General features: G+C 40.4%; 1 protein-coding gene across 1 annotated transcript; it reads right to left on the bottom strand.

Moving 5' to 3' along the window:
- Nucleotides 1-4960: 4960 nt before the first annotated feature.
- On the bottom strand, nucleotides 4961-17487 carry LOC123356436 (keratin, type I cytoskeletal 19-like). Its single transcript, XM_044999693.1, has 9 exons — nucleotides 17393-17487; nucleotides 16037-16568; nucleotides 10756-10838; nucleotides 10151-10307; nucleotides 9185-9346; nucleotides 8950-9075; nucleotides 8590-8810; nucleotides 6738-6781; nucleotides 4961-5718 (listed from the first exon to the last, which is right to left on the bottom strand). The coding sequence occupies exons 2-9, from the start codon at nucleotides 16469-16471 to the stop codon at nucleotides 5621-5623; spliced, it is 1326 nt and encodes a 441-aa protein (XP_044855628.1). The 5' UTR covers nucleotides 16472-16568; nucleotides 17393-17487; the 3' UTR covers nucleotides 4961-5620.
- Between the last annotated feature and the right edge of the window lie 387 nt (nucleotides 17488-17874).

Genomic DNA, 17874 nt, shown 5'->3' with positions numbered 1-17874 from the left:
GTAGAGCGTTAACAACAGCGTATTAACCCTTGAGGGCTCAGCCGAGTGCTAGTTCATCATTTTTCAGCAAGGCATTTCCTGGGAAATATTCTACCCTCTTACTCCACCACCTCAACCAAGCTTCACTATCATTCATTGCTGTGTACAATATTAAACTGTTTGTTTAAAATTGTTTAAAACTTATACTGTATATGTACATAATGTCTTTTGTCTGGTGAAAAATTACTCTGAAACCTAACCCCGCCTATTTACATTAGTTCTTATGGGGAAATTGGATTCACTTAACATCATTTTGCATAAAGTCACAGTTTTCAGGAACATAACTACAACATTAAGTGAGGAATTACTGTATCTATAATTGGATATATAATGCATTACTATATCAATTTTACGTTTTAAAAGGAATATAGTTCTTGAAAATTTCTGTCATGCATGTGGTTTTAAATCTGGACTAAAAAATTGCAGCCTTCTCCAACCAGCATTTAAAATTAGGAAAAAAGGACATATTAAAAAAATCATACAGAAAGTTCAATAAGAGGTAATACACATGACATACACAAAGACTTTCTGTTGTCAAACTGAAATCACCTTTGTTTCTTTTATATAATTTGTTAATATCCCAAAGTCGGGGCACTAATCTCTTGGGTGGCTGATGGTCATCTTCTGTTATGACTGGAGCTTGGTGAAAATTTTAGACTGAAACTTTTTGACAAAAAATGTGGATTCAGTGACACCAAAACAGTTTGTGAATTAATGTGAATTTTGCCTAGTTGTTTCCATTAAAAAAATTCAAAAAATCAAAACAATTCACTGAAAAATCTAGTAAATATTCCTTGTTGTTTGACCTGAAAGTAATAAAAATAATAATTATTAGTTATTATTATTTATTATTGTTTATTTTATTAAATATATTATTTTAATTGCCACTGAACCAAAATCCATTATTTTCCTAGCTCTACTTATGACTGTGGACTTAAAAGGGAAGAGGACACCCTAGGAACTGCTGTTTGGGGGCCTTGGGGACTTTCAAACTTCATTAATAATGACATTATCGGCCCGTTTGTCATGGGGGCAGTTATTAGGTAGCACTGTCTTTCTTAGCCATGCCTGTTCCACGTGAGATTGTCTGCAGAAATCACAAAGCCTAGTGGGTTATCTGAAAAAGACCTCTTTTCCTGCTACAGAACTTGTAAGGTTCACAGAGAACCTTAAGTAAAATTGTATCGTAATGTAAATGCACAAAGTGGTAGATTGCACATGTATTTTTAATTTTGGCAATTTTTGATGTCTGGGTGTTTAACCATGCAATCCTAATGTGCTTTTAGCATAGTTCTTTGTGTGAAATACTAGTACTATAGCATTTTAGAAGATGATTTACAATCCCCTATCAGTACATATTTCTTCTCTTTCTGCCATTTTCAAAAACTATATCACCTTTGGTATGAATTGTACCAATGTTCATGAGACTCAGAAAATGCCAGTTTTCTATACAGGTTCTCAGAATTGCACTCATCATCATGCTATTTATTCCTTATTAAACTGTGGAACATAAAATAGATTCAAGTGCCCTCCAGTCAGTGTGTTTTGTAGATGTAGGAGGGCAGAACCACAGCCTGGAAACACCTTATGCTACACCGACAGCACTATATTGTGATATGTTACTAGCAGGATATTTTACACAAACACTAATTTGAATCATTGGAGGTACATACAATGTGGGACAGACAAAATGATTGCATCTGTAATAATCCTCAAGGAAAAAGGGAGAGGGAAGACAATATATATTTATTGGACCAACAATTAAATTAGACTCCTTAAACAAATTTCTTGGCCATAAAATCTCATTTTTAGGTGTAGATGTGTGCAAATCTTTTAAAATAGTTATTGGGACTGAAAGCTCATAGATAGTACAATATTTTTTCCTGACTTGTATCTAAAGATCATATATAGGTTCTTGTCACAGGTTTAAACATGGGAACACTTAAAGTCAACGCACTTTCCTTTTAAAGTTATTTCAGTAAAAAGAAAACTTATTTTTCTTTGTAATGACTTAATTATATAGTTATAGATATGTCATCTCAAGTTTAGCACTTTTTAATTTATCCACATCCTGGAGCTTGGGTATGCATTTGGCAGAAATTTGGTATGAGCTGTACTGGTCCCAGAGAACAAAGGAAAAGACAGGTTTCATTAAAAGCATTGTTTGTTTAGAATAGAATCAGTCTGATGGTGTCTGATTCGTGGTTGTGAAAGATAAAAAGTATTTTCTTTGGCAGCTGTGTGTATACAGTTCATAATAGAATGGGGAGGTGACTTCAAAAGGAAGATTTTTGTGTTTGTTTTGTCAAGAGGACATTATGTACTTACTTACTAAACTGGTACTCTGTGGGAAAGATCGTATGCAGTATGCATTTACTGCTGGGAAAAGGTGTTAGTAAAACATTTCTTAATAACTTTTACCCCAGTGATTCAGGTACTCACCTAGGATGTTAGTGACCCCCAGTTCAAGTCCCCTCTTGACGTGAAGAGAGAAGGGACAGTATCTGCCATCTCTCAGGAGAGTGCCGTAATCATTGGTACATGGGATATTCCAATGTGGGAAATCCTTCAGTCTCTCCTATGGAAGCTGTGGCACTGTGGATAATATAAATAATTAAAAAGCCATTCAAGCAAGGGGACTGGCTTGTGGGTCACTCACATCCTGAGTGAGTACTCTAATCACCAGGCTATAGAGTCATTCTCATGCTTATGCTTTCTCATGGATGTAGTTGGGCCAATGACCTGGCCAACGCCAATAGGAAAGAGATGTATATTGATAGAAGTGTACTTTGCCACTAGATACCCAGAGGCAGTTGCCTATTCTAATATAGAGGCTGAAACAGTGGGTAGGGCTCTGTTCACTGTATTCAGATGAATAGGTTTTCCAGAGGAGAGCTCAGACTGTGAGTCATATTTCATGTCCCAGTTACGAGGTGAATTATGGCAGATGTGTGGGGTAAAACGTGTGGGGAGACAAACGGTTTAGTTGAAAGGATCAATGGGACTCTAAAATTTATGTTGAGAATGTATGCAGCCAAGGGGTCAAATGACAGGGACGTAATGTTACGTTTTTATTTGTAAAGATAAAAACGAGAGCCAACATAACCCAGAAACTAGCAGGTACAACTGGGGTGCATCAGTGTTGCGAATATCTGCAATAGCACTTGTATATTCAGTAGCTGAATACTGTGGACCAGTATGGAGCAGATGCATCCACATGTGACTTGTGGATACCCAGCTGAATATAGTGATGCGTTGCATCACGGGAACCCTTAGGTCAGCTCCAACATCATGGATACCCGTTCTGTCTAACATTGCTCCTCCGCCAATACACCAAACTGCTGCGACATTCCGTGAAGCTAAGCAAATCCAGGAAAAGAGATGTCTTCCTACCCACCAAGACCTTGACAGCGCCTCCCCACTGCAAGGTCTTAAGTTCCGCAAGCCTTTCTGTGCACATTCATTTAGTCTCAGGCAATCAGGCTACGATCAGAAGGAGCCAAAAAATCTTACCGCGTTATAGGTGAAACCGTGTTATATCGAACTTGCTTTGATCCACCGGAGTGCGCAGCCCCGCCCCCCCGGACCACTGCTTTACCGCGTTATATCCGAATTCGTGTTATATCAGGTCGCGCTATATTGAGGTAGAAGTGTATTTTGACTAGAGTATGGTGAATTGTTGGAACTACAAGGACCACATTAATCTTCACACTCAGCAAAAGCAGGCACCAATGTGCTGTATAGTATAACACCAGATACACAGATACCACGTGTCACATGTAACGTTTATTACCAGAAGTACAAAGGAAACAATTTTGATAGTTTAAGAAAGATTCAATAACATTGAACTACATGGCTCACGCATCATGCTAAGTCTTTTGTCCTTATATGATCGCTACAGTTTTATGAAGCTTTTTCATAAATATATAACTACATAGTAATTGCATATTGCTGAAGATTATTGGTTAATTACCCTTAGAAGATCCATTGTAATTGCTATAATCGTATGTACCATGGTTAAGATAAACAGAAATAATCATGGATTTTTAACAGCACGGCATGCTGTGTCTATACACAGTATTCACTCACTTAATGGCCCACATTTGGTAATCAAACTGCCAGTCACCATGTAAGTAAAGAGCTATTAAAGGATATTTGTGCCTTGCAACTTAGTGAGGCAAAGCAATATTTGATTAATAGACAAAAAAATGAGGATATAGCATGTTGATTCCCAGTAGATAACATGGCAGTTTTCTTTCAGCTTGATCCAAGTGCCACTGAAGTAAATAGAAAGTTCCCCACTGTAGTTATGTGGCAGTGTCAACACTGCAGAGTTTTGTTGTCAAAAGGCAGCTTTTGGTGATGAAACAGTGGAGGTGTACACACTGCAATGCCACTTTTTTCAATAAAACTCTTCAGTTTCAGCAACAAAATGAAACCGCTTCGACGAGAGGCATAAAGCTTTTTGTGGAAAACTTAAAGTGACAAAGCATCAGTGTAGCTGCTGCCATACTGGCCTCCCCCAGTATCCACAATACCCGCTGTGACCACTCTGCTCACCATTTTGAATTCAGCTGCCCTGCAGGCATGTACCCCCTCCCCTTTCATAGCTCCAGGAAGTTCTGACAGCACTATGAATTCAGAGGCAGGCAGGCAGGCAGAGGCGTGTGTGTGTCTGTGTCTGTGTGAGAGAGAGAGAGGGTAGTCGTGTTACTCTATGTCCACAAAAACAAGAAGAAGTCCGGTGGCACCTTAAAGACTAACAGATTTATTTAGGCATAAGCTTTCATGGGTAAAAAACCCACTTCTTCAGATGCATGGCTTCAGATGCTTGGCTTCTTCGGATGCATGCCATGCATCTGAAGTAGTAAGGATTTTTACCCACGAAAGCTTATGCCCAAATAAATCTGTTAGTCTTTAAGGTGCCACTGGACTCATTGTTTTTGTGTGAGAGAGAGACTACTGTGCTGTGCAGAGCCAGGGTGGGAGCTGATGTCAGGGGTGTCCCCCTCCCCTTGCCTCAGGACTGGTTGCTTCCAGTGACGGTCTGAATTTAGAGATTTGTTGGGCAGTTTTGTTCACTCTCCCCCAACGCACACACTCCCGCAACACACAGTCTGTCTCTGTCTCCCCACACACACACATGCTCCCCCCCTCCCATCACACACTTCTGTTGAAAAGCAGCTGGCAATCTAGTAGGATGTCCATGGGCCCTTGGCACGATGGGATTGAGAAAACTGCAACATGTGACGCTGTATCTGCCCCATGAGGCATTGCCAGCCCTTCCCAAAGCACCCTATGGTCAGTTGCATAGTGGATAGCTACCCACAGTGCACTGCTCTCTGTGTCGATGCAAGAGCTGCTAATCTGGATGCACTCTGCTGATACAAGGAGCATACTGTGGACATACAAAAGCGGTTTAATTAAAGCATTTTAATTAAAGCAGAGTAACTTTTGGCGACAAAACTCTGCAGTGTAGACATAGCCACAAACAGTCCAATCCAACTCCCACTGAAGTTTAATCAAATAATTTTTGCCATCAACTCTAAGAAGTTCAGAGGCATCTCCCTGCTGATGCTGCTTATATCTTCTCTTCAATCTCTTTGGTCTCGGAGGAGACAACTTTGCCATCAATCACCTCCTCAACAACTGTCTTGATCTTCCTAATTTTATTTATTTCTGGAAATAAAATTGCAGAGTGCTAATTAAAACATTTATATTAAAAGAGGAATACTTTTTTAATGTTTACTTCAGTAACTAACTCTATACTTTTAGTTTTCCAGCCTGTTGAGCAAACATATTTAGAAGGACTCACTTCATCCCCCATTGGTGTAATCAAGTGGAACATCAGAAAATTTGAAACACATATGAAAAAGAAAAGTTAAATTACTGATCATGTATAATTTTGCTCTTCAGTTTAACAGTGGGTTTAAGAATGAAAGTGCCATTTATTGTAAAATAGATACGGAGCATCTTCTTAAGTGTAAATGATATGCTAATTTCAGTCTGAAGTCAAAATTCTGGGTTTTCAGGTGTCATATTAGTAGAGTGCCTGCTGGTCATAGCTGGGGCAAATGGAAGGATACACTTCCAGGTGTTGGAAAAAATCCCTCAGTATGGAAAAGAACAAACAAAATAGTACTGTCTAATTCATGTGTGGGCTGAGGCCAGTTCTAGGGTGGAAGTGGAGGAATACCTATGTAAAAGGGAAGCATGGACAATGCATGTGATTTCTTGAAGAATATACAGCTGAACACAAGGAGGCGCCAGTCCCGTAAGTGTGAATTTGCAGAGGTTACACTAGTAGCTGATTTTTGACAGTAAATAAACTTTCTTTCTTGGTGTACAGAATATGGTTTCTCTAATTACTGAACATCTTGTACATCACCCAGAACTTTTTACAGAACATTGTTTTGAGTGAATCTTTTATTCCTCCTGAGCATATTTTGGTGCTTGGGTTTTGTACAAACTGAATAGTTCTAAGGTGCTTTTAACAGAAACATTACATGGAGAGTTATATAGTCAGACAATTGAATTGGCAATTTTGCTACAAGATTTCACTGATTTAATATTTGCATCTGAAAGACTTATCGCACCTCAATTTGTTTTATATCAGCTTAATACATTTTAATGCATTTTAATGCAAATTAGTAGCAACCAAATATAAAAATCTGAAAACAAAAATGTAAGTGACATACCTTTCTCAGTCTCTTCTATAGTAGATATCTCTGACTGGAAATGTCTGTTAAATATAGGAATGAAACGTACTTTGTAAATACAGGTGCTTATTACATTTAAGAAATGTTGAGATCACTGATCTTCGTACATTTAATTTTGTTCACTTAAGCCCCAATACAGCAAGGTACTTAAGCATGTGCTAAACATTGTTTTTCTTGTTAAATTCCTTGGATTAATCTCATTCAGTTCTACAAACAGTTATCTCCAGGGGGAATGGAACAAAGCCTAAGCAAATGAACTTTGTGTCAGGTACTAGGAGGAGGCTTAGTGGATACTGAACCAATTAACTTCTTTAGCGGCCTGTAGAACAGGGATGGGCAAACTATGGCCCACGGGCTGGATCTGGCCCACCAGCCGTTTTAATCCGGCCCTTGATCTTCCGCTGGGAAGCAGGGTCAGGGGCCGCTCCACGTGGCTCCCGGAAGCAGCGGCATGTACTCCCTCTGCCTCCTACGCGTTGAGGAAGCTAAGGGGCTCCGCTCCACACACCGCTCCCACCCCAAGCGCTGCCCCCACAGCTCCCATTGGCCAGGAACTGCACTTGTGGACGGGGCAGCATGCAGCAGAGCCACCTGGCTGCACCTCCGCATAGGAGCTGGAGGAGGGACATGCCACTGCTTCCGGGGCCCGCTTGAGGTAAGTGCTGCCCTGAGCCACCCCCCCGTACCGCAACATCTTGCCCCAGCCCTGATCCCCCTCCTGCCCTCCAAACCCCTCATCCCCAACCCCATCCCAGAGCCCGCAGCCCCAGCCAGAGCCCCCTCCTGCACTCTGAACTCCTCATTTCTGGCCCCACCCCCGAGCCCGCACCTCCAGCCAGAGTTTGCACCCCAACCCCAATTTCATGAGCATTCATGTCCCACCATACAATATTAGATGTGGTCCTCAGGCCAAAAACTTTGCCCACCCCTGCTCTAGAATGTCCTCTCTGTAGCTGAATGTGGTGACTGACTGTCTGTCAGCAGGAAGAAGAAGGCAGGGCTCCTTGAAAAGTCCCTACCACATTTGTGTTATGAGGAATGGAATGGAAAAGGGAGACAGACTTACCTGAGAGTAGCCAACGAGTCAACAGGAAGTGGCAAGACCAGTTGGGGGCACTGACCCACCATGTGCACCAGGGGAAAGGGGAGGGTATTTTTACCCCCTACATTCCGGAACACACTCTTTCTCTGTCTTTCAATCATTGATCAGCAATAGTTATTGCAAGGAGGTGTGACAATGCAGTAATGGCTGCAGCCTGCTTTACTAAAGAGTGCCACATTGTTTTCAGACCCACTGGCCAAGTCCCCGATTGTCCCCATCCTCTCTCCCCATGCTACTTTGCAGTGATATCCATGGTGCAAAGGATAATGAAGAGTGCCCTTGTGCTACCAATCAGGGTTCCCCAGAAGCTGAACAGTTAAGTGCCAGAGCTTAGAAGAGACATATTACCATATGCAACAAGGGTACTTGTAATTGACCATTTCACTGTTACTTTTTGTGGGGGAAGCATTTGTACTAATTTTTTTAAACACAAATATTGTTCTATTTTAGAGCATAATTACCTTCTCACTTCGCTTGTCTGTCTTTGACTTTCATTCTCTTTAGTTTCAGCCAGACTTACCACCACCAGTAAAGTAACCAGTGTAAGCAGGAACAAATTTTGGCATGCAGAAGCATCCTTTATCCATTCATTTTATTGAATGCAAGTGTAATTCAACACCTGTCCTCTTTTTACCCCTAGGCAGCCTTTATAAAGAGTATTTAGGATAATTGCTGACTTGATATAAAACTGAACTAAACAACAGACTTCACAGATACTCAGTTCCTTACCTACTATCCTCTCCCTCCAGTAGGCGTCGGTATGTGGCAATCTCCATCTCCAAGCGTATCTTTATGTCCAGGAGAGTACTGTACTCAGTGCTCTGGCTCTCCATGTCAGCTCGAAGCTGCATTAGCTGTGCCTCTACATTGCCAATTGCAGCCTGTATTTGGGCAAGTTGTGAACCATAAAATGCTTCCATCTCAGCCAGTGTGTCTTCTAAAGCCTTTTTCTACAGAAAATAATAATAATAGAGTAATAATTCAATAATGTGAAATAATAGAGGTCTTACTTATTTGTGTTTTAAAATTATGTCGTTCCTGTGTTTATCCAAACAACTATCTGTTAAAGCTATTTTCGATGTGCTTTACCGTACTAAGCTGGGACTGCAGTTCTATCTCCAGGCCCTGGAAGGTGCGTCTCAGATCTGTGATCTCCGTTTTTTTGGTTTGCAGTTGTTCAACGTTAATAGCGACTTCCCGGTTCACTTCTTCTGTCTGAAATACAAAGAATGGAAAAGAAGGTGTAAAGGCAGTGAACTTCAATTTTAAATCTAGACTGAACTCCTTGTGAGGTGCTGCTGTTATGTGATCAGGGAGACTTTACCTGTTTATCAAAGCGGTCTTTGGCCTCTTGACGATTCTTTTCTGCCATGCTGTCATATTGCTGTCGCATGTTTTCCATAATCTTGGCGAGATCAATGCTCGGAGCAGCATCCACCTCTACATTAACCGTGCCACCTAGCTGTTTACGCAGTTCACCAACTTCCTACAAACAATAGCGATTATAGATAATTTCATATTTATGAATATCAGTTAAGCTTTTAAATAGGAAGAGAAATGTGTAGTCATGTTAGGGCAGAAAGACACAAACAAATTCAAAATGCCTAGAAATAGGAGAGCTATAAAAGACTCTGTCACTTTACAAATATTAATTAAAGCCTCACAACACCCCGCTGATGTACTGTTTTCCCCATTTTATGGCAAGGAAAACTGAGATACACAGAGGTGAAATGATTTCCTCAAGGTCATAGTGAGCAGTGTCAGAACTGTGAATAGAGTGCAGGAGTCTTCGCTCCCAGGTATCTAGTTTTGTATTTAGTGGTGGCCCATAGAACCAAAGGATATTCTTTAAAGGAGGACCATCACGCCTTAATTTTCAGAGCCTCTAAAATGTCATTTTTCTACACAGTTAGAAAGAATGTAGGTATTAAAAAGTCAATACTATGACTTATGATTGCTAAGAGGAATCATTTTGTGTTATGGATTGTAACAAAGGAGGCCTGACCTATGTGACATAATTCAGGCTTTCTGTTAGCAACTAACAGAGTAGCAGGTTAATTCCAGATTTCAGTTATGTGATCCTACCTCTTGAAAAGAATGGGAGAAACCAAGATTGGTTAACAGTCATAGTTTTATCTTTTCAAGTTATGTCTCAAATTATAAAGTTTATGTTTTTTCAGATTAACCATGGAATTTTCATTATTCTGAACAAGATTTGCATGTGTCAAATGTTTTCTGTGTCCCCTTGAGAAATGTGTGAATTCTAAATGACTTTCTCTGCTGCTCTCACCTCTCCATGGTTTTTCTTGAGGAAAGTCAGCTCTTCATTCAGACCTTCAATCTGTAGCTCTAAGTCTGCCTTGGACAAGGTCAAGTCATCAAGGACTCTGAGGAGTCCAGCAAGATCATTTTCCACATTTTGTCTGATTGCTAGCTCATTCTCATACCTGGAAAAGAAATGTTCATTCCAGCATCATTAATATATAATGACTAATGTGCAATTCATAGATAATTACTATATTAATATGTAATTACTTATATGCTTTACCGTGATAAGCTAGGACTGTAGTTCTGTCTCAGAGAATCACTATTACTGTCTCAGTCTGCAAATTGCCTTTTTACTGATTCTTTAGGAACAAACAGTTTAATTCTCAATTTTAACTCCAATAACTTTATTACCAAGACAAGATATAGAAGTGTATATGTAGGGTTTCTCTATAGGAATAGGGCAGGTGGGAGTTATGTAATGTATCTGTTTTGTATTACTATTCCATTTCAGTGATCTGAAGAGGTTCAGTTCCCTCCCTTTGCCAGAAGACCCCGCTGGCTTTTAAAGAGATCACTTGACTGACATGAGTGGGGAGGAGATCACATTAATTCATCATAGAAACTTACTTCATTCTAAAGTCATCAGAAGCCAGCTTGGCATTGTCGATCTGCAGGACGAGCCGGGCATTTTCCAGATGTCCAGCACCAATCTGGAAAAGAAGATGATAGATTGTCAAGTAATCTGGAGTTAGCAAAGCAAACCAATATTTAAATGTTATAAAAATAACTTTGGATGACATTTTAAAATATGGAATCTGTGCCAGCAATCAGATTGTTCTGTTTTCAGAAAATCTTGATATCTAGGAATATACATTCTTCTCTAATTTATGGTGTTAAGGGAAGCAAATCAAAGGTTCTCTGTACACTTTGGAGACTACACTATATGCTGTCAGCATACCCAGGGGCGGCTCTAGGAATTTGGCCGCCCCAAGCATGGCGGCATGCCACAGGAGGCGCGCTGCCGGTCGCCGGTCCCACGGCTCCAGGGGACCTCTGGCAGACGTGCCTGCGGAGGGTCCGCTGGTCCCGTGGCTCTGGTGGACCTCCCACAGGCATGACTGCGGAAGGTCCACCGGAGCCGCCTGCCGCCCTCCCGGCAAAATGCTTGGCACGCTGGGGTCTGGAGCCGGCCCTGAGCATAGCCCCTTAGAGTAGATGAAGCCTACATTGACAGAAGGAGTTTTTCTTTCAGTGCAGGAACACTACCACCATAATGTTAGTTATGTCGATGGATGCACATAGCTATGTCTAGACTCAAGGTCAGAGGGTTGTCAGCATAACTGCGTTGCTCAGGGGTGCAGTTTAACCTTGACCCATGTAGCTATGCCAATAACTTTTCCGTGTAGATCAAACCTAAGTAAAAGAATCTTCCAAAAGCAGTGGAAGGAGAAAGCAAGGACTCTGACATTTTCCTCCCTTCCCTTCCCTGCTGAAGTCCCTCTCATCAACTGTGTGTTTAGAAGTCTGTGGGTCTACATAATGTGTCAAGGCTCATGAGAATTTTGGAGTGTGGGAGCATCCACTTTGCATTGCATGCTCCACTCAAACACTGGTGGTTTTCTGAGAGTATTTAGTGCTGATAGAAGCAGGATTAATTCTCCTCTGTGGCTTCTCTTCCCCTTGGAGGGAGGAGGTGGAGCCAATTTACTAAAGATAGGCAATGCCCTTTTCACAAAAGACTTGAGATCAAAAAGGGTGGAACCTCATGGATCCTCAGTTTTTATGTGTATACATGGCTATGTGCTTCGCCATGCTCCACAAACTCATTTCCATAGGTGTAGGGGCAAAGATGTTGGTTTCTCTGTTTTCTCTACTGGTGGGTTTAAACATGAAGGAGAGTATATAGACCATAGCTAGGATGGTTCTCAAAGCTGATAAGAATGCAGGCAGGTCAGTAGCGGCAGTGAGAACTTGTTACTGTATGGTATGAAAAAATGCCAGATGGAATGAATAAGGCCCTGACTATTTAAAAAACTCAGTCAACATTTGTGCAACCCTGACCTGCACACACTCAATCTCCAATGCACCTTTGCAAGCTTGATATCTCTGCACACCTGCAGTAGCTGTGTGTGCATGCAAATTAGCGTTTGTGTGTTCATTGCAGCTATGTTCACTCAGATCAAGAATGTGCATACACATTTCTTCAAGTGCATTTTTGAAAATCTGGCTCTAATTTAATATCAGACTTTTAGAATAATAGAATATCAGGGTTGGAAGGGATCTCAGGAGGCATCTAGTCCAACCCCCTGCTCAAAGCAGGACCAATCCCCAGACAGATTTGTGCCCCAGATCCCTAAATGGCCCCTCAAGGATTGAGCTCACAAACCTGGATTTAGCAGGCCAATGCTCAAATCACTGAGCTATCCCTCCCCCTAATATGTATAATATAATGTCTTTGTAATATGGTTTTTGGATCTTTGTGTCTGCTCCAAAACCAAACATTCAGGTGTGCCTTAATATTCATAAAGCAGGAGGAGTCCATTGTCCACTCACAATGCTCTATTTCATCCAGCCCTGTCTATGTATTTTCCATGAAGTATATCTTTTTTATTGTTGACATTTTTGTCAAGACGACAAAGCAAATGAAGATAAAAAAAAACAAACCACTGAAGCCCAGATTATGTTATGGAAAAAGACGTCCTAAACATTGAACTTCTAGTTGTTTGTGATTTGTGTCCCAATCTTAAATATTGATTTATGTTGTTACAAACTATAACCCTGTCTCTACAAAGAATGGTACGTGATATTGTTGACATTTTGCCATTGTTTCAAGCTTATCATTTTCAGAACTGGAGGAAGAAGAAAGGAAAGAAAACTACAAACTTTGAAAGACCAGGGAAGAGATATAAGACATAAAATAGAAGGAAAAATGTAAATAGCATTAGTGCATGTACCCACACATACATTGTTTCAGTTTGTGTGTGTGTGTGTACGTACACGCACACGCATGCATATTTCCCTGCTTCTGGTGGATTTCATTCCCATCTCTAGATACAACTAAAGTGTTCCTGCCATGGCTTATTTTTATTCTAGATCTTAGCTACGTCTGAAGACCAATTACTTTTTTTTGCCTTCGGAATGCACCAGATTGTACCACAGAGCAGGTGTTTTTTGTAAAGATTCCTGGAGTGGAATATGCTTGGACTGTCACAAAGAAATTAGGGTCATTTATAAAATAGATCTTGTAGGCTGGCCAAAAGGTATGATCCAGACCATTTGATGCTGTAAACAAGAAAAAAATTTCCAGTCCATAGAAAAATTAAAACACAAACTGTGGGCAATGTTGAAGAGAGGCCTATCAAAATCTCAAGGCTCACATTTGCAGCAGAAAAAAAATGAAATGGGCTGGGGAACTGTGGCGGGGCAATGACTCACTGGCACAGCACCTCCTGCTGGTCATCCTGGGAATTAGCTCTGTCCACTCAGAAGCGCCTGTCTCGCTTGCCGCTGGTCCTGTGTCCCTCCCGGACCCTGGTGCCCCTTCTCTCGGGGTTCTGCCCCCTGCAGCACCCCACAGTCTCACTGGGTCTCCCCTTCCTGGGGAACCTCCAACTCCCTATCCCCACCCCGCCTCAGTCTTTGGCTACTGCCAGTCACCATCTAGCCCTCGCTCACTGGGGCAGACTGCAGTATAATTGCCACTCATCATTGGCAAGGAGGGTTTGGAGCTGCTGCCTCTGCAACCCCAGTACTTTTTCCAGCCTTTAGCAAGGCCTGCAGCCTGGGGGCTCCGCAGCTCCTCTGGCTTTTCCCCAGCCCTGCTCCACTTTAGGTACCCTGCTCAGCTCCCAGCAGCCAGACCCATCCCTCTAAACATCTAGAGAAAGACTGCCTGTGTGTTCAGCCTCTGGCCCCAGCCCTCTTATAAGGGCCAGCTGGGCCTGATTAGGTGGGCCACAGCTGTGGCTGCTTTTCTACTCAGCCTAGCTGGCTCCGCTGCAGCCCTCCTCCGGGCTGTTTTATCCCCTCCAGGCAGGAGCGGGGTGACCACCCCGCTACAGGAACCCATTTTTATTAAAATTTCTAAGAAGAGTGTTTAAAAGGCAGGCCACTTTTTGAAAAACTTTTGAAACAGCTTCAGGAACATCAAAAACCATGATGTAAATGTTACATTATGTATGGTGTCATATATGTGAATTGTTTATTTCCATAGTTTTCTCCCTCATCATGTCATAATCTTAGGAGCCACGCATTCGGTTAGTGGTGATATTTTGACAAGGGAGATTTTTTTGCAGGTATAAAGATGGAAGCTCATGAAGAATGCCCATAGGTCAGATATTGGAGAGACAAGGGTTTCCTGTAAATGAAAGCTGCATCTAGTTTGCTCAGCATAGTAGTCAGAAAGTGACTTCCCTCTAGATCTACAATCAACTGGATTTTAAAATAAAGTTTAAAACCTTAATCCACATTGCTGAACATCTTGCTGTCAGAGACCATCTCTTTGGAATGTAATGTTTGTGACACTGGCAACACAGGGGCCGATATGTAAAATTATGAGACATTTTCCTTTACTGCTACTTTAACAGTTGAAAAAAAGATTAAGTATTAATGTTTTTTGTGTAAATAGTAAACAAAACATTTAAATAAAAAATGACAGCTGAAATTACTTGGGGAAATTAGTGAATTATGAAACAACAAAGAGAACTTTAGATTTTTAGATTTCCTCAATAAACAGCACCTCCCAGGTAACAGCCATCTGTTTATTTACTGTTGTCCAGGTGTAAAAGAATAAGAGATTAGATTAAACACACACACACACACACACACACACACACACGAAAAAAAAAGTCTGAAAGTACTTGTGTGCAGGCCACAAATACACGGCAATCCATAGAGATAACCAAAATGCTATCTTTAATACTCCCTGTTGTGCATAGATAAATAAAATTAATGGATGCTTGGAGACCTTTTTAATAGACAATTTATGATGAGCTAAGAAAGGAATTTTACCATTTACGCTAAATTTCCTGCCTTTTGTAGGTATAAATCTGATCCTTAATGTCACTTTATCTTGTGGGTTTTTTTAATTCAGTAATATTAAGAAAGATGTTACTTGTCATTGAATGTTTGGTGATCCATTCATATGTTGATTATGACAAACTGTAACAGCACTTTCAAAACCTTTAAAGCCTTCTCTGTACTTAGAACTTCTGAAATAATTTACATTAAGATGAAGGTAAGTGTCTTAACTTAGAGTGTCCGACCTTCAACAACATTGAGGAAAGAATTAAAAAGTTTTATATTCTCACACTCCAGTTGTGTGTGGCTAATTGGCTAGGACAATATAATGAGAGGCAGGAGATATGAGTTCTATCCTCACCCCTGCTCCTTGTCTGGTCTATGACCTAGAGCAAGTGACTTCACTTCTTTGTGCCTCAGCTGTAAAATAGGGATAATTATATCTTCTCTGGAAAGCCCCACTTTGAAATCTACAGCTGAAAACCCTATATTGTGTAATTATAGAAGAATTAATTCAGCCTTTATAGAATCATAGATTATTAGGGTTGGAAGAGACCTCAGGAGATCATCTAGTCCAACCCCCTGCTCAAAGCAGGACCAATCCCCAAATCCCTAAATGGCCCCCTCAAGGATTGAACTCATAACCCTGATAGATTTCGAACTGTTTCCATAGACATTTTTATAGCATCTAAAATGTGCAGTCAGTTTACTACATCACAATTTAACCTGAATCTTGCCAAAGTTAAATGATTGATGTATCTACAGTGAGGCCACAGTGAATTGAAAAAAATATATATTCTACAGTTAGCTGACTCTCTTCATTCTCTAATCATTGGCGTACAGAAGCATATAAAGTTGCAAAATAATGGATATTTTTATGATTTCTTACCTTGTGTTGGAGGTCTTCAATGATTTTAAAATATGGACTGTGGTCATGCTTTGTAGTTGAAGAGCTATTTGCATACCACTCCCTGATCTGCTTTTCGAGCTGGGAGTTGGCTTTTTCTAGAAAATGCACTTTCTCCAGATAGGAAGCCAAACGGTCATTCAGATTTTGCATGGTCAGTTTCTCATTTCCAGCAAGCAGGATGTCACTACCGCTGGTGTTGAGCTGAAATCCACTGCCAAAGCCACCACCAAAGCCTCCTCCATAGTTAGTGCTGGTGGAAATGCGGGTGCCATAGCCACCAGCTCCCCCATAGACACTTGGCGCCTGATACTTTCGGATAGCTGTTTTCCTGTAGGTTGAACCACTTAGACTGGGTGGAGTAGGCTGGAAAATGGAGCTTGTACCAGTAAGGTAGTTTCGGCTCTGGAATGCCATTGGTGGTTTTTGTTTTAATTAAATAACTAAAGCACCACAAGATTCAGAGCAGCTAGAGTGGAGAGCACTGTATGCTTCTTGAACCTTTATACTTTATCTGAAAAAGAGGCATGACAGTCGTAAACTCCACCTCTGCTGACACACAGTTTAATTGGGTTCAACACTACCAACTCTCAGCGTCGTGCCCCCATCATCTGAGTAATGTAACAGAACTTTAATTTGTTCATGTGTGCACCAGGAAAAGTCCCCAGGTAGTGGGAGCATCTTTGTGATTTTTTTAGAGAAAAGGTAAAACACATTTAAGCTATTGAAAAATTTATTGCATTTTACCTGATGCCAGAGTCTCGATATTCCTTTTGAAAAAAAAACAAAGGAAATACCTTTACTCCTGATTTGTAGATTATGGTATAAAAAAAGCAGAAGTGTGTTTATGTAACCAGGGGCATAAAACTTGGTTAGAGTCAATAATATATTTCTACTGACAAGACGATAGTCACTGCCTGAGAGACTATTTAGAATAATAGTAGTATGTTTGTGTAAAAAAAATCGAATTAGACAAATGATTAGAAAGATTACTTTTGTATTTACCATGTTCATTTATTTTATAGTAAATGCAAAACAGCATTAACATTTAAAACAGACATTAAGCATTTGTGACATTAGCAAAGGTCAGGTATGTTACACATAAATATAATACTGGTTTTAAACAAGAAATCCTTACTATAATTGAAAATGAACTGACTTTCAATACACTTGAAAATAAAAAGAATATTACTTTGTCATACAATGTAAGTAAATGCAACTTAAATAACTGGGCAAGAGCATTTGTAATCTCGTTTCTCACTTTCATTTCCATAGCAGCAATTGAGCTATACTGGAGATTAAGTTTAGCCAAGTTATTTTATCTGTAGACATACTTACCTGCCCAGTTTAGCTGGTCTCTAGCACTTTTTGCACTCTTGTGTGGCTGAAGTTAAAGTGAAACAAATAAGCTGTCATTAAATATTCTTTTCATGTTTTATATGCTCAACAGATAAAAGTATATGTATTAATTTGAGCTGTATTTTGGCAACTACAATAGGCTGTACTCTGTGTATTAATGATTAACATTAACTGATTATGTTGGCATGTTAGTAAAAACCATTCTGCTTTTCCAGTACACTTGTTTCCTTTATTCAAAACATTTAAAAAATAATTTGCTTAAAAAAAGCACATTTCTTTCCTCCAACCCACCCACACACATGTACACACACACTGTGTCCACTTGGCTATTTTCTACAGAAATTTGAAGATTTAGACTCGTCCCTGTCATTTGACAGAATGGTTTTGTTTCCAAATGTTGGTGATACTACATTTCTCCTCTACACAGAATTGTTGTATCTCAAACAAACAATTAGCCCTTA

Source organism: Mauremys mutica, chromosome 25 (genome assembly GCF_020497125.1).
Source record: "Mauremys mutica isolate MM-2020 ecotype Southern chromosome 25, ASM2049712v1, whole genome shotgun sequence".
Taxonomy (NCBI): domain Eukaryota; kingdom Metazoa; phylum Chordata; order Testudines; family Geoemydidae; genus Mauremys; species Mauremys mutica.
This window is presented reverse-complemented; position numbering and strand designations above follow the sequence as displayed.